The sequence below is a fragment of the Drosophila rhopaloa genome, unplaced genomic scaffold, assembly GCF_018152115.1.
Source record: "Drosophila rhopaloa isolate 14029-0021.01 unplaced genomic scaffold, ASM1815211v1 contig_47, whole genome shotgun sequence".
NCBI classification, from domain to species: Eukaryota; Metazoa; Arthropoda; class Insecta; order Diptera; family Drosophilidae; genus Drosophila; species Drosophila rhopaloa.
In genome coordinates, this window is record NW_025335142.1 from 3105725 (window position 1) to 3127940 (window position 22216).

At 41.1% G+C, this 22216-nt stretch overlaps 5 protein-coding genes, 2 non-coding genes and 1 pseudogene across 7 annotated transcripts; 3 read left to right on the forward strand and 5 right to left on the reverse strand.

Moving 5' to 3' along the window:
- The first annotated feature begins 255 nt into the window (after positions 1-255).
- LOC108047036 (leucine-rich repeat extensin-like protein 5) lies at positions 256-1963 on the forward strand. The gene is made up of 2 exons (XM_017127072.2): positions 256-521; positions 826-1963. The coding sequence occupies exons 1-2, from the start codon at positions 310-312 to the stop codon at positions 1865-1867; spliced, it is 1254 nt and encodes a 417-aa protein (XP_016982561.2). The 5' UTR covers positions 256-309; the 3' UTR covers positions 1868-1963.
- A 1868-nt stretch (positions 1964-3831) lies between these two features.
- LOC108047038 (CCAAT/enhancer-binding protein) lies at positions 3832-12292 on the reverse strand. Its single transcript, XM_017127074.2, has 3 exons — positions 11806-12292; positions 7187-7848; positions 3832-5160 (listed from the first exon to the last, which is right to left on the reverse strand). Exons 2-3 carry the CDS (start codon positions 7816-7818, stop codon positions 4377-4379), a joined length of 1416 nt encoding a protein of 471 aa, XP_016982563.2. The 5' UTR covers positions 7819-7848; positions 11806-12292; the 3' UTR covers positions 3832-4376.
- Positions 10178-10250, forward strand: Trnav-aac. The gene has a single exon. It is a non-coding gene; the product is annotated as a tRNA-Val (tRNA).
- Positions 10814-10886, reverse strand: Trnav-aac. Its single transcript has one exon. It is a non-coding gene; the product is annotated as a tRNA-Val (tRNA).
- Positions 12293-13395: 1103 nt separating the features above from the next.
- LOC123038083 lies at positions 13396-15347 on the reverse strand (annotated as a pseudogene).
- Positions 15348-16533: 1186 nt separating this feature from the next.
- Positions 16534-19174, reverse strand: LOC108047037. Its single transcript, XM_044461653.1, has 4 exons — positions 19162-19174; positions 18188-18511; positions 17280-17773; positions 16534-16767 (listed from the first exon to the last, which is right to left on the reverse strand). Exons 1-4 carry the CDS (start codon positions 19172-19174, stop codon positions 16543-16545), a joined length of 1056 nt encoding a protein of 351 aa, XP_044317588.1. The 3' UTR covers positions 16534-16542.
- Positions 19175-19232: 58 nt separating this feature from the next.
- Positions 19233-20342, forward strand: LOC108047057 (probable chitinase 10). Its single transcript, XM_017127105.2, has 4 exons — positions 19233-19311; positions 19370-19516; positions 19583-20019; positions 20080-20342. Coding segments are annotated over exons 1-4 (810 nt in total). The 5' UTR covers positions 19233-19310; the 3' UTR covers positions 20305-20342.
- Positions 20343-20615: 273 nt separating this feature from the next.
- On the reverse strand, positions 20616-21981 carry LOC108047056. Its single transcript, XM_017127104.1, has 4 exons — positions 21899-21981; positions 21622-21843; positions 21123-21559; positions 20616-21061 (listed from the first exon to the last, which is right to left on the reverse strand). The coding sequence occupies exons 1-4, from the start codon at positions 21906-21908 to the stop codon at positions 20837-20839; spliced, it is 894 nt and encodes a 297-aa protein (XP_016982593.1). The 5' UTR covers positions 21909-21981; the 3' UTR covers positions 20616-20836.
- Between the last annotated feature and the right edge of the window lie 235 nt (positions 21982-22216).

A 22216-nucleotide genomic window follows, 5' to 3' on the forward strand; every position in this document is an offset into this window, starting at 1 on the left:
TTGTGATCAATTTATTTTCTTACACAATGTTTTCAATCTCACATTATTAATAGAATAAAAAGTTAATAGATCAAAAAGTTAATAGATCAAACAGTTAATAGATCAAAAAGTTTTTTCTAATTAAAGTTGACCAAATAACAGGAAATATGGAAGGGGAATAAATAACTGTGTTGAATAGAGGCCTTAAGAACCCAGCAAGCGGTATGTCCCAATTCATTATTGTCAAAATTTCAAACACTATTTGTGGCTTAACATGTAAAAAATTGCTTTTGTTGGTGAAAATTGTGGAAAAATCAGAGTGGCTTGAGGATGTTCTGCACAGGGAGCTGTGAGCATGGATGCAATGCCACCTCCTCGGGCAAGCTGATCGCCACTGGCAATGGATCACAGTCACAGCAGCAGTTCAACATGTGCTATGCCCCACTGTCGATGCAGTCGCACAACGAATTGGGCTGCAAGTCCGAGGTGGAGCCACCGCGGGTGGGAATGTGCCTGGTCACCGAATGCCCGGAGGGTTTGAGGTAGGTTAAAAGTCAAAGCGAATTAAGTTTGTTCCTAGATAGGTTAACATTATTTTAAAACAATATATTTTGAGCTTAAAATTTTATTTAACCCATTTTTATTTTAAAGTGAAATTACGGTTAGTTTTTTGTATAATGCTATTTAGAACGATTGTTAAGTTTAATAATTGAACCTATTACAAAGCAGGTCTTTTTGTTTTCTGTGTTACTACTATTTCTTTTTTTTTCTGATTCATAGATAAATCATAAGAATTTAAATATTATTAAAAATGTGTATCTTTATTTTGTCCTGCATCCTTTGTAGCATTGACTGCAATGTGCCCCTGCCCAACTCCTTTAATTTGGATGAGTACAACAAGCAGATGATCTGCTCCTGCTGTTCACAGTTCAATGGCGGATGCCCGCCACAGCCGGGGACAGCCTGCCCCATTCCCATTTCCATCCCCATTCCCAATCCAAATCCCATCCAGGCACCGCCTGCTTGCAGTTTTCAGTGCCAGTGCTGTCCCATGGGAGGAGCTTGTCCTGGATACGATTCGCAGTCGGCTTCCAAGGCTCCAGTGTGTCCATTGCCCAAGCCAGCAAGGAGCAATCGTCAGGACCAAGAAATGGCAATGACTCGACCGACTCAAGGACCTGCTGCAATGCCGCAGATCTTCTGCCTCACAGCACCGACTTCAGATGGCGTCTTCTATCAGCCGGATCAGCAGCCCGTTTACTTCTGCAGCCTGATTCCAGTGCCCCAGTCCTGGAACCTGGTGGTCCCGATGGCCCAATCGCAGCAGCTGCCGCAGCAGCAACTGATGACGAGTCCTGCCCAGGACACACAGCTGCCGACGCAGCAGCTGATGCGATATGACCTGCCCTTCCCCCGCCTGCTGGCCGAACTGCGAAGGGAGCGGGAGAGGTCCTGCTGCGAACTCCAGATCCCGCCGCCTCTGGCCTTCCAGCTCTATGCGCCCACGGTCACCTTCTGTGACCCGCCAGTGGCGGGTCCTGCAAAGACAGCGGGTCCTGATCCACTGGCAGCTCCTTGTGCCCCGCCCCCTCCATCACCACCGCCGCCACCACCACCACCACCACAAGCAACATCCTCCTCCCCCGTCAGATCGCCCAGAGCCCGTTCAGTCAGCCCAAAGCGCAGCCGATCCTGTCTCCGGAACAAGGACCTGTGGGCCAGTAGTGGCCCCTCCACCAGCCACGCCCCCTATCCCTCGGCCGCCCAACATGGAGCCGGGAATGTGTGCATGAAGTGCGGAAACTGCTGGCACTGCCCGCGCTGCAATTGCTCAAATTGCTTCTGGCATCCTGGCTTGGGGCGAACGCCCCCCAGAGACAGTAGATAGGAAAAATATGGTATATTTATAGATACAAATTATACTTGCATTGTAATTTTATTATAACAATTAAATGCTAGCAGCAAGCGATTTCATTTCAACGAAGGTAAAGGAGCGTATAAATAAGTTTATTTGAAGATGGTCCTTGACATTAAAGTTTGTCATGAAAATTCGCTAATCCATCTATAGTATAGTATAATGCGATGGCCTCCCGCACCTGCTCAAACGCCACCATGATCTGCATGGCCGTAAATGTACTTTTCTTCTATATAGGTAAATAAATATATTTAAGTACATATGCATGAGTTTTAGATATTTGGGGCTACTTACCACTTCGGTGTAAACAACCTGTTTCACGGACCCGTCATCTGAGGTTCCCATCATTATTAGCGCATGTCCCGTCGTCGGCTGGGTGCGTAAATTCTTTAATTAAATTGTTTAAAAAAAAAAAAAAAAATTGGAACCCCCCCCAAGCAAGGGTAAAAAGTTTAAAAAAAAAAAAAAAAAAAAAAACAAATCTTTTAAAAAATTTAACCCCTCAAAATTTTAAAGAAACCCCCTGGGGGGGGGGAAAAACCCACCGGGGGGGGGTTTTTTTCCCCGGGGGGGGGGGGGGGGGGAATTTAAGCCTGAAAAGGTCCATTATATAAAAAACGCAAGTGTTGTCACTTAAAAAGTTTGAACAACGGCGCTAAAATGATGAATTAAATGAATGTATGACCACCTTGGAGAAAACGGAGAATGTCCCGTAACGCCATGCGAAAGTGGCCAGAAAGCGCCTATATTTGCGTTGAACCCAAAGGTGGTCACACTGCCTGGACCTGAAATCTGTGTGTCGCGAAATTCTCCGTTCCGCTGCATTTTCCGCGAGAAAAAAGTGACATCGACGGGAGCCGGGGGTGGGGGGCAGGTCGCCGCGATCAGTTTTCCGTGGAAAGTGATCGAATACACCAGTTTTCCCGTCGCGTGTGTTACCCATGTGCAAAATACAGTGCTGCCAGACCGTCAAACTGAACTTTACCGGTTTTTCCCCAATTTCTCAGTTTGTTCAGAACTCGGTCCAAAACTGTTCGAGACCCTTTTCAAAAGGCTTTTTAGCGCCCCGCTCCCCCACCCGCCTTTATTTTACGTGTTTTTCCGCAAGAGGGCGAAATGAGAAGGGGAAATAGCGACATCTATATCTCAGTATGCGCGGCTTAGGTCGAGTGGCGTCTTGACTAAGATTGGAGCAAAACAATTTAAAAAGTGGGATTGCATATTCTATTGAGATGAATTAAAAAATATTTTTGCTTCGTGCCTCGGTTCTGATATTAAGAGCGGATCCGTAGACCGAAGAGAATTTTTAAGGCTAAGATCTTACTTAAAAACCTTACACTTGGCACTAATTTTTTCCATATGCCACCAAAACATAAGCTTAAACAAAAAGAAAGGTATTATTTTTTTAATTGCCAAGATACATTTTAGTCGGGACAGTAAGTAATGGGGCTCAGCTCCCTCAAACCTTTTGTGAATGGGGCTCAGCTCCCTCAAACCTTTTGTGACTTGTACTTCCGTTCTTTTACTTTGCCACAAAATATAACAAATTATCTGTTTCCCGGATTTACTCATCGGAATTCACAGTTAATAAAATGATGTTTTTTTCTAGGGAAAAAAGCATTTCAAGGATTACAAGCCGAAAATTATATCAGCTAAACTTATATATATTTTTTTAAACAAAAGTTTAACCAATTAAAAAGTGCAGAAAAAAAACTTAAAAAGCGCTAGATAAATAGTAAATAGTCAGTATAAAAATGATATAAGAAATATATATCATTGCAGTTTAATCTGTACAAATTGAGACCCATATGTAAGGATAAATGTGTTGGTTTGCATTTGATGTTATTAAAAACCATTATTTTTAACTTTGTCAATGTGAATGAGTCGGTGGAATAATAAAATACTTGAGTACATTTAAGATCATTTTATTTGGTATATGTCGTATTTACTTAATATATTGCGCTCTGTTTTAATATTTTGTAAGAGAACGGGGCATTTGATTGGTAATTTATTTGTTTCTTAACTGCCTACTAATACTGCTGCTTGAATTCATTAGTTTCTGTATCAGCTATTTCTACATTTTTTCCTCGTTGCATTGGCTTGTCGTGTTTTGAAGCTAATGGTTTAATATACTTTGATCTCGCGGTCACTATAACTTATGATTTCTTGATCTCTTGAGCATATCACAGAACAAAAATGACAGTAGAATATGACATGTTCGGGTCTAGAGTGGAAGAGTTTGGTTTTCTAGTACGGGGCATAGAAAGTGTAAAAATATTATTCGGAGCTTAAAAGTAAATATTCGTGTATGTAAATATGTTTACTTGATATATATATATCATTGCCGTGTAAATGTTCATATATAAACTGTGATATCTTTTGTTTTTTTTTTTTTTAGAAAAATACTGAGCAAAAGTACATCGAACGGGTATCAAGGATCTGGGGTTCGCGAACTCTAACCGAGGCTCAATACCCCGACAGCCTATACGAGAATCTTGTCATATGACGGCGGCGGCGACTCATCCATCGGGAGTTGTTTGCCCATTGTCGCCGGCGTCTGTTCCGGCAGCAATATGGCAATGTGGTAGGGCGGCGGGCCGGCTGTGGCCGCCGTACCGCCCACGGGGGTCACCTGTCGCTCCTCCAGGTACCGCACCTCGCTCATCTCCAGCAGACAGCCGGCGGACTGGGCCGTTCCCGATCCCGATCCCGCCAAGGACGAGTTCACACCACGAGTGTGGCAAACGGCTGCACGACCATCCGAGCGATTGGAATTCGAGAGCAGGCCCTTGGGAATCCTGCACAGACTGACCAGGCAGGCGGCCAGGAAGAAGGTTGCCGAGAAGGCGCAGAAGATCAGCACCTCCAATCCAGTGCCCTGATGGTCGAAGTAGAACTTAGTTCCGGCCACAAAAACGGAGGCCAGCACCAGCGAGGCGCACATGCCGCATTTCAGGTGACTGGGCAACAGTTGCGAGTCCGCGTGCTGCAGCAATGCGTGGTGTTGCTGCTGCAACTGGTTGCTGTGCGTTGTCGCTGGTACAGCAGCAACTGTTGCCGCTGGACTGGCCAAAGTTGCTGCTTCTGTTGCAGCTGCTGCCCCTGATGTTGCTGCTGCTGTGGAGTGCCGCATGTTGCTGCTGGAGTTGTGGCGACGGGGCGTGGCGTAGGCGGTCGATTGTCGCTGGTTGTTGCTGCCGCTGGTCGAGTGATTGCTGCTGTGCTGGTGATGGGCGGTGTGGTGATAGGCGCTGTAGGCATCATCGCTGGAAAACAATTCCAAATGTTAGTCAGGCGAATGAATTAGAAGTTAACACCAAAGTAGACATAACCATTGTCTTATGAATAAATACAATTTCTATCACAAAAATATGGAGCCATAATCCATGTTGTGGGTTTCATAAGATAAAATAACTGCTATTTTTCATCATTTTTGTTTATTGAACAATGAAAAATAACAGTTATTTACAAATTTCTATACAAAGTGAAACAATTATCATTATTTTCTCAATTAAATATTATAATAAACGAGGACGGAAGCTAACTTCGGCAAGCAGAAGTTTTAATACCCTTGCAGACTTTGACGAAATTGCTCAAAGTGAAAAAGTAGCGAAAGGAATAAGGTATACATAAGTAAACTAGATTTGCATCGTTTCAAGTCAATTGCTTTTATACTGCAAAAATGTCATATACAAATAGAAAACAAGAGAGAACTCTATAGTCGGGTGCCCCGACTATCAGATACCCGTTACTCAGGTAAAGGGAGTGCGAGGGAGATGGAGATAGAAACTTTGATCACGCATAACTTTTTAACGAATGGTCCGATTTGAAAAATGTCTTCTACATTTCGATAGGTATTGATAAACACAATAAAACTGCATTTTTACTTTTCCGAAATAGTTAAATTTTTAAAATCGTATATAAGCGATTGTGGGCGTTAAAGGGGGCGTGGCACCTTTTTGAAACAAACTTGCGCTGCGTAGGAACTCCTAGAATCTGCATGCAAAATGCCAATCCTCTAGCTTTTATAGTTTCCGAGATCTCAGCGTTCATACGGACGGACAGACAGACGGACAGACGGACAGACGGACGGACAGACAGACGGACAGACGGACATGGCTATATCGACTCGTTGTGACCTGATCAAGAATATATATACTTTATAGGGTCGGAAACGCTTCCTTCTAGCTGTTACATACTTTTGCGAATACAATATACCCTTTTACTCTACGAGTAACGGGTATAAAAAGGTACTTTGCGCCTTTAACAATTTTTCTATCTCCTTTAAGATATAGACTTCCGAGCGGCAAGCGCTTTTACCTAATCAATTTATGCGTAAATAAATAAGAATTGGAAAATTTTATGTTAGTAGCTTACACACTGCGCGAAATATTCTGATAATCATCAAATTTGGACCGATTTCACCCTATTGTTCCTATGGGAGCTATAGGATATAGAGGTCCGATCGGCACGCGCTTTCACCTTGATCAATGTATGCATAAAAAATAGGATTTGGAAGATTCATGTCAATAGCTTGTATACTGCGTGAAATATCCTAAAAATCATTAAATTTTAACCGATTATACCCTTTTGTTCCTATGGGAGCTATAGGATATAGACGTCCGATCGTCACGCACTTTTACTCTGATCAAGGTACGCAAAAAAATAAGATTTGGAAAGATTTATGTCAATAGCTTTTACACTGCGCGAAATATCTTCCATTCTTGCAAGTTATATCCGATTGTTTCTATGGGAGCTATAGGATATAGACATCCGATCGGGGCGGTTTTCAAACTTGATCTGCGTACACTTGTTTTAGGACGACTGTGAAAGTTTCAGATCGCTAGCTTTTAAACTGAGCTCGCAAAAGGTATTGAAACAGACGGACAGACGGACAGACGGACGGACGGACAGACGGACAGACGGACATAGCTGTATCGACTCCCCTATTGATCCTGATCAAGAATATATATACTTTGTAGGGTCGGAAACGTCTCCTTCACTGCGTTACAAACTTCTGACCAAAATTATAATACCCTCTGCAAGGGTATAAAAACTATTGAATATTCAAAATACTGGGTAAATCGAAGTATTATTTTTTTGAACATTGTAAACGATAATCTTCAACATTTTAACAGGAAGGCTATCTTATTATATATTTTCAACACAGCTCTTTAAGGCTTAAACTTATTGTTTTTGGTAAGCAAAATAGTTAATGATTTGGTTAAGAAATAGTGATCGGAAATTTCTATAGGTCTGCTGTGATGTTACATTTTAACCTCAGCTACTTACGCATAGACATTGCCCGAATATTGCTGCTGCTGTTGCTGATGTGCATCGTAGTGTCTCACGGGCACAGCCATGTTGCCGAATTGCGGATGGTGATAGCTGTAGTGTTGCTGCTGCTGCTGATGTTGCTGCTGCTGGTGGTGCAAAAGTTGCTGCTGCTGTGCTCTCGGCTGATAGCGCGTGCTGCCGTGGTGATTGTAGTGCGAGCCACGTGCCACCAGGGGAACGATGGTTCCACTTCCGGTAAGGACAGCTGCCGAGGAGCTGGCATTGTTATTGTTGCTGGCAGTTGTTGTTGTACCGGTGGCAGCCAGGTTATTGTTATTGTTTGTGCCACCACCGCTGGAATGTTGCTGCTGCTGGCCGTGCAGGGAATTGTTGTTGCCATACGACGACTGCGATTGGCGACTTGTGCCCGGCTGGTGGAGATCGTAGGGCGTCTGCGGCAGGGTTCGGTGCACGGAGGGCATTGTCTGGCCGCTGCTTCCAGTACTGTTGCTGCTGCAGCTGGTGGACTTGGTCCTTCGTGGCGGATGGCCATAGCTGAGTCCGCTCCCAGCATGCGATAGGGAAGCCGCCACCCGGGAGCGTCCAAATCCGCACTGCTGCGATCGCTTGTCAATCCAGAAATGCATCACGGACTCGAAAAGTACAAGCGGAGTCAACTGAAAGGAAAGGAGCATATAAATACATGTTATTATTTTAGGATACTCTTCCACATATATCCATTTTGCAAGAGTTTCTGTCATAAGACTGTGGGTTATCCAAACTAATGTGAACATTTTATTTAAGCATTGTCCAATCCATTAATCCATTGTTTGCATTGTCCCTTGCAATGTTATTTATTTAAATGTTTTCAATCACAAAGCACGGTAATCTTATAGTAGAGACACTTGTCTATTGCGTTCCCCCTTGTTTTAACTTTCAAATTCCCAAGATATAGTTCGTTTATTTCCACCAAAGGAAAAAAAAATTAAGTTTTAGCATCAGCTACAGCTAAAGTGTTGTTATGTTTACTTTTGATATTCGCTGTTTCGCTGAAGCTGAGAAAAACCATCAAAGAATACACGTCAATAAAATCACTAATGATCTTTAAAATATATTTAAATTAATTATTTCAAAGCAATTTAGGTTTAAAAAATGTTAAGTCACTGTTGTATCAAATGTACAATACACATTTTGTGAGTGCAGGCAGACAGACAGTCGGCATTAAGTGCTGCAAACTTATTTGAAGTTCAAGTTTTGCGTTTAGAGGTTGTGGGGCGGCTAAATCCTTGACTAGACAAAGCGCATCTGACTCATTTGGCTTTGTGTTTGCCAGACGGAAGGGAGTCCTCCCCGGTTCCTTTTTCCCCTATTCCTCTTCCAAAAAAGCTAAAACAGGAAACGTGCGCATCACATTTCATGAGGCTGTCTCTCTGTCTGCGAAAAACCTCCACCCCCAAGCCGCATCCTGGTTTGGAATTTCCTCTTTGTGCTTCCCTGTTCCAAGGTGCAACAAGGAACAAAGGTTTCGTTGGCTGTAGTTGCCTGGTCAAGGAACCCAACCGAAAAATAAAACATTCATTGAACGCTTTCACTTCCCGTGTCATTGCCATCTAGCTACATCCAAAACATCCTAAAACACCAATACGACCACAAGGACCCCAGCGCGCCAAAGCACAGACAGATTTTGGTATGAGATGGTGTTAAAAAAGGACATGGCCATGCAGAGGCTTACTTAAGGGGGCTTACAAATATTCAAGATTTTCATTAAAAATACATTTATTTTGTAATTTTGAATGCTCTAAGCAACTTTAATTATTAAATTTTAACCAACTTAAGGAACATTTTTCTAAAATTCCCCCACTTATTTTGAAAAAATTACCTTGGTATGCCTTTGTTTTCAGACTTAGGAGGTGAAACTTTGAGAGTTCACAAACTATTCAAAGATGGATTATGACGCTTCTTCCCACTGTTCTTAGAAGTTTCTTTTCTTTACCAGTAGGAGCCCCGATCCCCTGATATTTGCATTTATGGTTCTAAACTCGCTTAGCTGTTCGTTGAACTGTTCCTGGCTTTTGGTGTGTGGTCTCGGCGGTGTTAGCCAATCAACGATGACAGCGGAAAGAATAATGAATTTTTTAAATTATTCCACAGACAATTTTCGCGTGTCGCATGAACAGTAGAGTACACATACGCACCGTGCGCCTTAAGAAAAGCAACAAAAATCAAACGCAAAATAAAATAACTTTTGTTTTCGGGAACTTTCCTGTTCTATTCGGCAGTAAGGTTCAAAGTTCAATGCCTGTCAACATCTTGGAGCAAAAATTACACAACACAATGCCCAAGCTAAATGCGTATAAATAAATACTCAAGCACGGGCAAGAGCAATAAAATAAACATATTTAAAAGAGACATTTTGACAACCTTTTGATAGGTTCATTTCGTTTCCATTTCTCGACTGGCGCCACTCGGATTTCGGCTTGTATTTGGGCACCCCCTTGTCCTTTTCATTTGAGGGTTCAATGCTTTGTGCTTCTGCCACTCAGATTACAACCATTTAGTTTCTTTGCCATTCGGGGCAGAGTTCAGCTTGATTTGCCTCGATGCTGGTCAAGATTTGTGCGGAACTTGATGAAAGTCGGGCATTGACATTGTCTAAGCTGAAGGCACTAAAGTGTTTTCTCTTGATAGATAATCATAAATGGAGCTCCTGCACCGCCCGCAAAAATAAAGAAAGTGTCTCTCAACAAAGAATTCCCACTCAATTGGTTCCAATCACCATTATAAATCACTTTCACGCACCCACCTTATAATAATTATATTATCAGCCCCACGCTGAGCCTAATACAAACTGCCCGATCATTGCGTCTCCTTGAAACATTCCTCATAAAATAACTTAAATAGATACAATAACACTTTTAGATTTAATTTACGAAACCCGTTTTAATTTTGGACTGCCGCCAAAAGAGTGTCGCTGAAGTTGACCTCTGGGCCGCACGAGTTTCAACTGTTTCCGTGGTGTAGCGGTTATCACATCTGCCTAACACGCAGAAGGCCCCCGGTTCGATCCCGGGCGGAAACATGTGAACCAATTTTTTTGGTTTTTTTTTATCGTATCTTTCTTTAATAAATCACAGTGAGATTAGAAATCTTTTAACTTATTTTTAAAGTGTTATTTGATATTTTAAGCAAAAATAGTTATTTGTTTGCATACATTAATTAAAAACTTTGTTCTGACTTTGTAAATTTCTATATTTTTAATATACGGAATAATATCTTAAGAAATTTTTAAGTTAATTAATTAATTAATTTGGTTTAATGCAAATAATGAGCTACTTCAAATTTTTGTTTAACATAAGTTATAAAGATTCTTAATTTAATTTTAATAACAAGATGGAAACTTTCTTAACTGTTACTTCGCCTTCAGATTTATTACTAATGTGAACAATAATTACATATGTATAGGCAAAAAAAAAAATATATAAATTTTAATTCTAAAATTAATTCTTTAACTCACTCTTGGTGGTGAATGTAATTCAAGATATGGAAGTTAAATTGTTTTTTAGTGGAAAACCGTTTGATGTTTTAATGGTACAACAAATTATTTTAAATTTAAGGTAAAAAAATAAAAAAATAATCTTTATCTGTTTCCGCCCGGGATCGAACCGGGGGCCTTCTGCGTGTTAGGCAGATGTGATAACCGCTACACCACGGAAACAGTTGAACTTAGCTCGTCCAAAGAGGCCCTGGTGACACAGGGATAGATTATTTACGGGCAAATCAAAGGAAAAATCTTAACTAATCTTAACTAATTTTAGGAATGAAGAAGACATTTAAATAGGTTGATGTTGATTAATTTATTAAAACTATTATCATACAAAAGATTATTTTTAGGTTGAGTAAATATCGTTATGTTTTGACCGTAAGTACGTTATGTTTTTAATATTTTTTCACAATAAATCTTGTTTTTGGCCATAATTCGACATTTAATTTGTGGAAAATAAAAAATGTACAGGCCATTCGCTTTCAGTTTATTGACTGAGAGATTTGATTGAATTTGGGGCAAATGACATGCTGGTAAGGCCAAAGAAATGTTTATTAAGCGGAATTCCTGGGCCAGTCGGGAAATTCTTCGGAAACAGTGCTATCCCAACCGCATGACCATTGCATAAATGAAATACCAGACATTCAAAATTTGCTGCTATTTTCCCAGCCATTTTTCCTCACCTCCGGCGGATGAAATCTATGCGTCATTGGGGAAAGATGCCAAAACAGAAATTTGTAAACTTTAAAGCAGGAACAATTCCCGCCCGCTGGTTAGGCACCCCTTTTTGGCCATTCTACGCTCACTCGGATGGTTTGTTTTTGCCATTAACCTTTGCCGTTCGCTCTTTTCGTTGGCGGGAAGTGAATTTGTCTCATTCGAGTGACTTTACAGGACGGGGCGGTTTGGTTTTGCTCTGGGTGAATAGTGTGAGGACCGACTGAATGTCTGTCTGTCTGTCCCAACAAAAGGCCGCAAAAACGGAAAAAAAATCTCTGCCCACTTGATGGCGTACGCTGCGTATGAGCAATGCGCTGTATGCACACATGTATGTGTGGGTTGTTTTCTCAAGTGCACCACGCTTTTTTTTTACCTGCAATATTTTCTCGGTTCGGTTTCTCTGGCTCTCAAATGTGTGTTCCTTTCAGCTTTTCAATGCCTCCGCCTATTGGCACGTTGCTGTCACGTTTCACGCCTTTATTGCACACATATTGTTGTTTCTGGCACTGGTCTTTTTTCTTGCTATTTTGTAGTTGCTGCAGCAGAGTCCTTGAACGCTCAACTGACCCGACACGACACGACCCAAGACAAATAGGCACACACACTGGCCTGGCAAATAAATATCCTTTTTGTGCACAGAGCTCCTCGTCACACGAAGGACTCACGCGACTTGCAACTTTATATTCAATTCAAGAAATCAGCCACCGCGGATTCGCGCTCGAATAACTGTATTTTGCCAACCTTGCGGCCCGAAAGGCAGGTGGGCGGTTGATGGTGGGTGGTAAGTGGTGAGTGGTGGAGAATGGACGATGGCCGTGTGGGTGGTGCTGCGATTCGGCTGCGATTCGAACGGCGCAAGGACTCGCAGCCAACTGAATGTGTGAATGCAGCTGGCCTCAGCGCCGTGCTCGTTTTCACTTTCATGAGTTTCGCAGACCACTCTTTCACCACCCCCTTTCACCCGCCCCCTTGGCTGTTTTGTTGATTTTTTTTTTGCCAGCAGACAGCGTTCTGTTTTTGCTTTCTGTATATGCGGCCGTGCGATTGGGTGGGCAGACGGTGGGTGGTGGGTGGCGTGTGGCAGTGGCGAGTGCTGCAATCAGAGGAGCATGAATGGGGCGCTCTCTGAGGCGCTCTCTGCCTCTTTTTGGAAACACGGCGGCTGCACCGCACATGCGCCCTCTGAAAAAAGCCATTGTGAATGGGCTATAACAATTTTAAATATACCGCCTTAAATCTCAAATGTAACGTATATTGTTTTTTTAAACACTATAAATTTGAGCGCTTCAAGCCTGAGCTTTTTGTGGGCAGATAAGAAAGCTTAGGTGACCGGTTTATAAGTGATTATTGCGACTGTTGCCAATGTGTTTTTTTCATGAAAATTACAATTTTAAAAAAACATTACCTAACTAAGATTACTAAATGTAAATCAATTAAGTTTATCTTGGAACTAATATGTTTCCTTTTTAATTATTTTGGATATTTTTATTTTTATTTTAATTTTAGTAATTTTCTTTTTTGCAACTAACCTTAACGTTTTATTTATCAGTTCAAAATATGTATCGCATTAATATAATAATTTACGTGTATTTGATTAAGATTACAGTGTTAGGATATTTTTTAGTTTTTTACCTCTGCAGAAGGTATTATTATAGTCAACGGGATTTTTTATAAATTCAAAATAACGGCTAAAAAATAGGAAGACTATGTAATAAAGCTTTTATTTAAAAATGTATTAACATCAACATCATTGTTTTTAAACATATTCCAAACATGTAAATAGATAGAAAGCCATTTACTTTAAGAAACAACAAGAATTATCAAACTACTGGGTCTAAACGGAAAAACATTCAAGAAAATCGCTCTTTTGCTATTAGATTAAAGAGTGATTTTCTTGTTAGTAAAATTATTTACTTTATTTACCACACGAAAGGGACTTAGTCTGAATAATTTGTTACCTATTTTAAAAAGCTGTTGGTATACATTTAAAACCCAACTTTATGAGCTGATCGAAAGCCTGGCGAAGCATTTGATTGTAGAGTGCCGCAAAGGGATTCATTTCTACCAGCTGAAAAGGGGTTTGTATTAGACTGGGCTTTTCGCTAATAATTAATTGAACTACCTGTTCCCTGGCGAATTTGCTGCCCAACTGTGCTTCTGCCCCGAAGTCCCCACGCGCCGCCTCCAAATTATCCACTTTGCGGTATGGCACTCCCCGCTGACAGTGGGCTTGGCACTTGGTCCTGGTGTGCTGATCACTGGCCAACTCCACGGCTCTGTTCAAGTCATCCCCCCATTTTCAGATAAGTCAATGGCTTTGAGCTCCAACTCCCTGGAAGCTCTGGTGCCTTCGCTATCCGGCTCCATATCCTTTAGAGAATCTTCAGCGGGCACGGAGTCTTGCGAGTGGATACTGCTGAGCTCGAGGGGATTGAAGATGGAATCTAGCACTTGCTGGTCGTGAAGACTTAAGTTCAGTTACTAGTTCGAACAAACTGAAGGCGGAATCCATGTAGTTAAAATACAAAATAGTGAGGAGAGAACCGACTTTGAGATACCTAATATACATTACCTTTTAAGACCTTGTTGTTAATTTTAACAGATGATGTTTTTCTTAATTTTATATTATATAATAAATCAGCCAATAACGGAAATAAGGAAATTAATTGTAATGGAATTAATTTTGATCGTTTTTATTTATTTTGATAGTAAGTTTACAAAACTAAGACTTACATAGGTGGTGTAGTGCTAGTTGCTGGGCCTTCGCATACGTATTTTTTGAAGGTTAACTTAATTTAACAATATTTTTGAACATTTTGATCTTATTTTCCTGGTTTTTACTTTACTTTTGTTTTCTATAATATATCATGAAGTATTTCGATGTTGTCCTAAAAGGTTCTTTCTCCCTAGTAAAACCTAATATAGTTGTAAAATTAAAAAGCCGCATGTGTAAATTAAATTTGTGAATACTAAAGTCCATATCAGCATGTGGATACGCTTAAATAAAATTATTTTGACTTTTCGAATAAAAGAATAAAGCAATACAAATATTGAATTCAGTATATTTTAATTATAGGGCTATTACACAATTAAAATACACTAGTTATTGACAATTAGCTGACAAATAAACTTGCCATTTATGGCGCAGTTGCTTTTTTTCATATTCCCCCTAAACATTTGAACGCAATCTCCGTTTCTATTGTTAGGTTCTCCATAAGCCCAATCCAAAAATTGTGCTTTCCTGCCGGAGTTCACTGATACAAACTCGTTCTCCTGATTCAAATTGTGAATGCCCAGCCAGAAGGCGTAATTATACCATGTTTCATAATCTAATAGCCTTGTTACTAGTTCCACTTCTTCATTGTTTTGGAAGACCGCCAAGTGGCCGCCCAAACGCTGACAATGAGTTTCAGCGTCATACCATGTTTTCCATTCCAAAATTAATTTCCATCTACTCGATCCGACCGACTTTACATCTTCCGTAGGATTTGTTTGGGGCACGATTTGAACATCCTGCATAGATGGTTGTTGGCTATGGCCCCCAAGTGTTTGCAGTAGTTTTGTTTCAATATTGGTTAACTTAGAGTTCATTTCATGCTGTCTGTCAAACATTGCTTTTGTGTTCTCTTTGATGCTGTTTAACATGGCTCTTGTTTGTTCCAGCATTTCGTCCATCACTGATTTGGTTTCTTGTTGCTTTCTGTCACATACTTCCTGAATAGTTGTAAACTGGTTCCGCAGATCAGCTAGATCATCAATCAGAGGATTAAGCGCGGCTTGGCAAAAGGCCCCGCACTGAGTCGGAGCGTCTGTAAGGACGCAAACTGAAGACGGATGTCCTTGGGATCCCACCAGGACCAAACCATTGCAAACCACTGCTGCGGAGAACAAAAATAACTCAGCAAGCTTTGGCATTGTCAAAATATTTCCAACCTTTCAAGTTGAGAGCTTATATTGTACTAATTCTGCACTAGCTTTGCCGATCGAAAAAGAGCCCTATGGTCTTCACGATAAGAAATTACCAAATATTCTGAAACATATTTTGTACCCTGTTCTCGTTAAAAAAGGGTATATTTTACGGACGTATGTGTTCAACTAACCATCTGGACATTGAAAAGAAAATAAGTAGAGAACAATTTAAAAAATGAACTTTAAAACCTTATAGTTGGCACTAATTTGTTCCATATATCACCAAATCTGTAACTTGATATTGCCAATTTTAATATCTTAATATAAAGCTAAAATAGGTGCAAAAGGAAGGCATTAATTTTTTTATTTTATTCGGAACAGTAAGTAATGGGGTTTAGCTTGTTCATATCTTTTGTGCCTTGTACTTCCGTGCTTTTATTTTGCCACAAAATATAAGGAATTCTCTGTTTCCCGGATTAACTAATCGGAATTCACAGTTGATGAAATATTTTGCATTTGTTGTGGCCTTGGTATTTCATGAGATAAGCATATCAAGCCGAAAATTGTATCAGCAAAAACTCACATTTTTTTCAAGAATCCAAATAAAAATTCAACCAATGAAAAAAATGCAGAATTAAATTATTGTTCCTATGGAAGCTATTTTATATAGTCTCCCGATCCGGCTCGTTCTGACTTATATACTACCTGCAATAGAAAGACAACTTTTGGGAAAGTTTCAATCAGATAGCTTTTGAACTGAGGGACTAGTTTGCGTAGAAACGGACATGGCTAGTTCGACTCTCCTGGTGATGCTGATTAAAAATATATATATTATATGTTATATATCGGAAATGCCTCCTTCACTGCGTTGCAAACTTTTGACTGAAGTTATAATACCCTCTGCAAGGGTATAAAAAGACATAGAAAAATTGTTAGTGTTTAAGTCTTTTACTTATGCAAAGGATACAAATTTTGATTGTGGTCATTGTGTTTTCTGCAATTTAGTGCTATATTATATAATTTGAGGCCAATGTGTGAGAAATTGAGAAATTCAAATGAGAAGTATTTAATTAAATTCATTATTAAATACTTTATCTTTTCAAGGTCAAAAATGAAGATTAATATATCGAAGGAAAGAGTCAGTTGGCTTTTTGTTTTCGATTGTTTTTCTCAGTGTAATCATTTATTTGGAAAAACTCAGTTAGACTCCAACGAATTGCGGCTTGCGGCACTCCTCCACCTTCTGATCGTACTGAAGACCCGGAGTGCAGTCCAGAGTGACTCCACGACCCTCGACGCAGTAGTAGTACGCATCCCTGCGGGATTTGTGCGGATAGAAGTGAATTCCCACATGGGGGCACTCGATGTCAGCACGTCGCAGTGGGGAACGGGAATAGGGCACAATATTCCTGGCCGCAGCATCAATCTGGAATTCAAATTGTAAAGTACGGAATCGAAACAAGTAGTCTAGTACCATGACTATCAAATACACTTTACTCTGTAAGAGTAAACAAAACCCCAACAGATGGCGCTTCTTGCAATTAGATTGGACCACACACAACAATATGTGGCGCCATCTATTTATCAGCTAGAGCTGACGTCATTGACTAACTCGAACTCAATTTTATAAACAACTTTTAAAAAAATTGTTTGATTTAAAATATTTGTTGTAAATTGATAAATGTTTTTTGAGTAATTAAATAAATGGCGCCCAAAAACATTTGTCTACCATGTCACGCAGAATTAGTCAGTTTTCGGGATCTCGACATTCATACTGATAGACGGATCTTGATCAATATCTATGTTCTATCGGTTACTGTTACATACTTTTGAACGAATACAATATACATCATACATATATAATATATGTAAAATACTTTACGTGTAAAGGGTATTAATTTAACTCTATAATATCCAAGGCCATCTTGCGTAACTCACCGTGCAGTTGACATTCTTGGCGAAATCGCAGCACTTGCACTCCGGATTGTAGGCCAATCCGGGGGCGCACTCCTGTTCCCACGGATGGCCATCGGAGCAGACGAAGTACTTGCTGCAGGACGCCTTGCTGGCCAGGTAGATGATGTCCTTCGGCTGGAAGGTGGCCGAGCAGTCGTTGGCCACACAGTCCACGTACTCGGGAAAGTCACAGCGATCCGTCACATTGTTGTACTGCAGCCCATCGTGGCATTCCCGCAACACGGGTTTTCCGTAATAGCAGAGCACGTACTTGGTGCAGGTGTTGTCGTAGCAGAAGCTACTCAATCGCTCCGAATCGCAGGTGGGCAGGCACTTCACTTTATCTAGGTAGGTGCATATCTGGAGCACCGGATCGTAGCCCACATTACACGTCTCACTCGCATTGGGGCACAGTTGCGGAGGGTCAGAGGCCTTGTCTAATTCGGAACAGCTGCCTATTTCCAGTATTGCGTTATCTACAATACATATCACGGAATTATTAACTCGCTTACAGTCGGTAATCATGAATATATTCGCCAACTTAAAACTCTACGGCCTACTTTCATACCACTGAAAACCATTAAACACCATATGTGCCTCATTATTAAGAAACCGATTGCAATTCTTATTGTTTAATAACTATTTGTGCCTTAAAAATCGTGTACTTGGAAAACTGAAATATGAAGGTTTAGAAGCTACAATATATAACTAAAAACCTGTGTACCATATGTAGGTTTTGTGGGGGGATCTGGATCTCAATCCAAACATATTTTGTGGCATACATTTTTAACACCACCGTTTCTATCAGCTTTTATCAGATTTTGGGGTTTAAACTAAACTTAAAACCCTTTACCCCCAGTCAAATCTACTTTCCTCAAAATTTGACTTACTTTTACACTCGATATACTTATCGCAATCACCCACATAGGGCAGATATACTCCATCCACCACGTTGTTGCAAACGTTGATCTGGGTGTTGTTGTATATATCGTACTCAGCCTCTTGTTCAAGGTCACCGCCCTCGCGTTCATCATCTGGACCTGGGGCCACCACCAGATCTTCGACGGCCTCAATCCGATGAATGGTTAGAAGGACCACGAGTATACCACTGTTCGTCAGCCACTTCACTGCGGAGTCAATGCCAGTGATATGGAATCGAAGGAAGGCAATCTCTGAGCTACTTACTCCTGGATAGTTCGGTAAGTGCAACGCAACTGTTTACTCTTAGCCTGGAAAATATCCACTTTATATCGAATCTTCGTTGTCGCCCAATGAGTTCTTGCCAGCTCTCGCTTATCACTATTTGCTAATTTTGGCACACTCCTATAGGAAAACTACACTCTGATTTCTGCAAACATTTCAACTTTTAATTTGACGCCACCAAACATCGCGATAATTAAATGCTTTGAATAGACTGATTCTCAGAACCCGTGGATCTCATCCAGTAATCTATAAAAGGTGTGATAAAAACTTATTTGCAATTTCAAGTCTAACATTACTATCACGCTTTTTCTCATATCATTTGAGTGAATGTTTACTCAAAGTTTGACATCTGAATAATTCACCAGTTACGTGTGGTTTGTTAGAACTAAATTAACTATGATGTTGAGTTTTTAGCCAAAAATAGTAATTTTGGGGGCTTTAAGTTACCATATAACTATAGATATATACCCATAAATAAGTGATATATCTAATTTTAGTACTTGTAAAAATTACCAAATCAGAAAATCATCAGTAGACACAAATTATCATCGTTACACGTGTATTTTTACAAAAGTTCCTGATTAATGCCTCCTTTCGATTGACTTTTGTTCGTCGAAATTATCTCTGCCTGGCGACTTTTAATGAAGCGCCTTTTAATTACCACATAGGAACATGCATCCCCATCTGATAAGACTTAAAATTCGACGGGAATCAAAACATACTGGAGATTGAATGCCGAAATAGTTTACCTATATATGGAGGGCCTCATTGAGGTGGGGCGATAGTAAGCGGAGGAAACTGAAGCCAAAAAGTGAGTAGGAGTCGGAGTAAAAACTCTGGAGAAAACTAAGTAAACAATTGTCCTACAGTGATGCACCGCCTCACCCTTTTGGCCCTGGCTGCCCTGATCGGATGTTTTGGAGCTGCGAATGGGGAGGTTAATATCTGCTCCAATGTGGTCAGCAATCTCTTCCTGCCGCACGTGAGCAACTGCAGCAAGTACTATCTGTGTATGAGTGAGTGTCATTTGGAAATGTTTAGTTGAGTTCTGTGACTAATCCCGTCCTGTATTCATCGTTTAGGTGAAGTGGCTGTGCCCCGGGAGTGTCCTGCCAACTACTACTTCGATGCCCGGGATCAGCAGTGCGTGCCCGTAATGGAGGCCAGATGTGTGCCCTCTTGTAAGGCCCGGGGTCTCGAGTCCTTCTGCTACGATCGCACCTGCACCAAGTACGTCCTCTGCTTCGACGGCACTCCCGTGATCCAACAGTGCTCCGATGGACTGCAGTACAATGCCCAGACCGATCGCTGCGACTATCCGCAGTTCGTGGACTGTGTGGACAACCTGTGCATCCGGGAGAATAACCCGGACAACATCGTCTACATAGCCAGCAAGGCGAAGTGTGACAAGTACTACGTGTGTCTGAATGGTCTGCCCACGGTCCAAAACTGCACCAGAGGTCTGCAGTTCAACCCAACCACCCAGAGTTGCGACTTCCCCTCCAGGGTCAACTGCACGGTGAGTGGATCTAATTATGATCTAAATATGGATTATTCTATATGGACTATTTTCTTTCAGGTGGAGAGCCTTCAGAGGAACATCCTACCCTTCGCCCGATCCCCTCCGCGCAGTGCCGACATTGAGTGTCCCTCGGAGGGCGCTCACTTTGTGGCCCACCAGAAGCGCCACGATGCGTACTACTACTGTCTGAATGGACGCGGCGTCATCCTGGACTGCACTCCCGGTCTGGTCTTCGATGCCAAGCGCGGGGAGTGCCGGGAGCCCCAGTTCGTAGGCGCATAGTCCGTTGAAATAAAGATCCACTGCTGTCCACACATGAATTAGTGTTTTTGCAACTGAAAAAGTATCTTAATTTTGGGGTATTGAAATGGCATTAAAGGTTTGTTTCTTATATTGAGCCTATTATACATAAGCTCAAATCACGTGTCAAAAAAACACAATTCCTCTTTCAACTGCTGTTATCCAATGTAGTTAAAAATTTATTTTAAATATTTTTCAAGACCTCAGGAGGTTTTGCCAATAGTAGTAGTAGGAGTTGAAATTTTTATCTAGAAATCACGTACAATAATATTTGGTTGGAATCGTTACAAATTTCAACCGTATTAATACATGTAGTACAAAAATTCTAATAAATAGCTATAATATGGTAAGATTAGATAAGTCAACTCAATGAAGAAATTTTCTGGTCTTTAAATAGTCCAATTTCCGCCTAAAAAGGTGGCAATTTTATAAATATATTAGTAGTCGGACTAAGGTTATTCTCATAAGGAACTAGAAATGTGCACTCTATTCAATTTTATTGATTTCAACCGGACTATAGGCCCACATTCTGGGGTTCGCGGCACTCCTGAACTTTAGGATCGTACCACAGACCCGCCGAACATTCCAGAACCAGTCCATGTCCCTCCACGCAATAGTAATAGGCATCCTGGCGAGAATCGTGGGCGTAGAAGTGGACCCCCGAAGGAGGGCAGATGCCAACAGTAGTTCTGGGCGAGAGACGTGAGTATTGCGGAAGTTTCCTTTCTACAGCGGGGATCTGTAAGACTTTTGGATTAGCCATCGATTCCTATAGAGTTATGCCAAGGTTTTGACCCCACCTGACAGTCCGATTTCGATGGAATATCGCAGCAATCGCACTTGGTGCTGAAGTGAAGGCCTGGCGTACAGGACTGCTCCCTGGGGACTCCGTTGCCGCAGAGGAAGTACTTCTCGCAGGACACCTTGCTGGGCACATAGCGCAGGTGATAGGCGTTATAGTAGATGGAGCACTCGGACTCCACACAGTCCACATTCTGGGCGAAATCGCATCGGTCCGTTTGAGGGTTGTACTGAAGGCCATCTTGACATTGCCTCAAAACCGGATGTCCGTAGTAGCAGAGCACGTACTTCGTGCAGGTGCGCTGGTAACTGAAGGTGCTGAAACTGACGGCCTCGCAGGTGGGCAGGCAATCAGCCTCGCCGGGTTTTACACAGCTCTGGGTATTGGCATTGAATTGGTACGGCAGCTCGCACTGCAGCTCAATAGCTTGGCCAGCTAATGGATAAAAATATCAAATGTATAAAATCAATTATAACGATCTTAATATCTAAGCTTACAGCGACAAAGGTAGTACTTATTGCAGTCCCCCACAAAGGGGAGAAATACGTTATCCGCCACATTGCCACAAAGACTGAGGTTGCCTAATATTAAGGCACTGCCATATTCCTCATCGGATGTAGTGTAGATCGTTTCTGGATAGCCATCAGTAGTAGAGACACCGAAATCTTCAGCTCTTGCTTCCAATATGCCACATAGCAGATTGATTAGAAACCAAATTTCTGCAAAAAACTATTAATTATAATTTTATTGCAATTTAGCTTCTGAGTTGCACACCTCCAGTCATGATCAGCCTTTTCGCCCAACTGATTTTCGGCGAAAATGAAATTTGTCCTTTATGGGGAACCAAAAAACAACAGATTATCTTATCACAAAATCGATGTTTTCTATTCAAACAACTGACAAATTAATTGCCAAGAAAAGTGATGACTCTTGGGGGTCTAATATTAGATCACAATTCTCAGAGCAGTCTCAACTTAATCTCTGTCCCATCAAACAAAATTTAATTTATTTGTTATAGTTAGGTAAACCATAATTTTTGTATGATAAATAGGTATTTAATTATGAGTTTATTAAAAATAACGACTATGAGGG

Excerpts from the sequence above, each read along its gene's own strand:
- LOC108047036 (XM_017127072.2), top strand. The coding sequence starts at position 310 with ATGTTCTGCACAGGGAGCTGTGAGCATGGATGCAATGCCACCTCCTCG. Across the intron at positions 522-825 it reads GAATGCCCGGAGGGTTTGAG|CATTGACTGCAATGTGCCCC; the intron begins GTAGGTTAAAAG and ends CATCCTTTGTAG.
- LOC108047038 (XM_017127074.2), bottom strand. The coding sequence starts at position 7,818 with ATGCATTTCTGGATTGACAAGCGATCGCAGCAGTGCGGATTTGGACGC. Across the intron at positions 5,161-7,186 it reads TATTCGGGCAATGTCTATGC|CGATGATGCCTACAGCGCCT; the intron begins GTAAGTAGCTGA and ends ATTGTTTTCCAG.
- LOC108047037 (XM_044461653.1), bottom strand. Across the intron at positions 17,774-18,187 it reads TAAGTATATCGAGTGTAAAA|ATAACGCAATACTGGAAATA; the intron begins GTAAGTCAAATT and ends TATGTATTGTAG. Across the intron at positions 16,768-17,279 it reads CCAAGAATGTCAACTGCACG|ATTGATGCTGCGGCCAGGAA; the intron begins GTGAGTTACGCA and ends TTTGAATTCCAG.
- LOC108047057 (XM_017127105.2), top strand. Across the intron at positions 19,517-19,582 it reads CAAGTACTATCTGTGTATGA|GTGAAGTGGCTGTGCCCCGG; the intron begins GTGAGTGTCATT and ends TTCATCGTTTAG. Across the intron at positions 20,020-20,079 it reads CCTCCAGGGTCAACTGCACG|GTGGAGAGCCTTCAGAGGAA; the intron begins GTGAGTGGATCT and ends ATTTTCTTTCAG.
- LOC108047056 (XM_017127104.1), bottom strand. Across the intron at positions 21,560-21,621 it reads TAAGTACTACCTTTGTCGCT|CTGGCCAAGCTATTGAGCTG; the intron begins GTAAGCTTAGAT and ends TTTATCCATTAG. Across the intron at positions 21,062-21,122 it reads CATCGAAATCGGACTGTCAG|ATCCCCGCTGTAGAAAGGAA; the intron begins GTGGGGTCAAAA and ends AAAGTCTTACAG.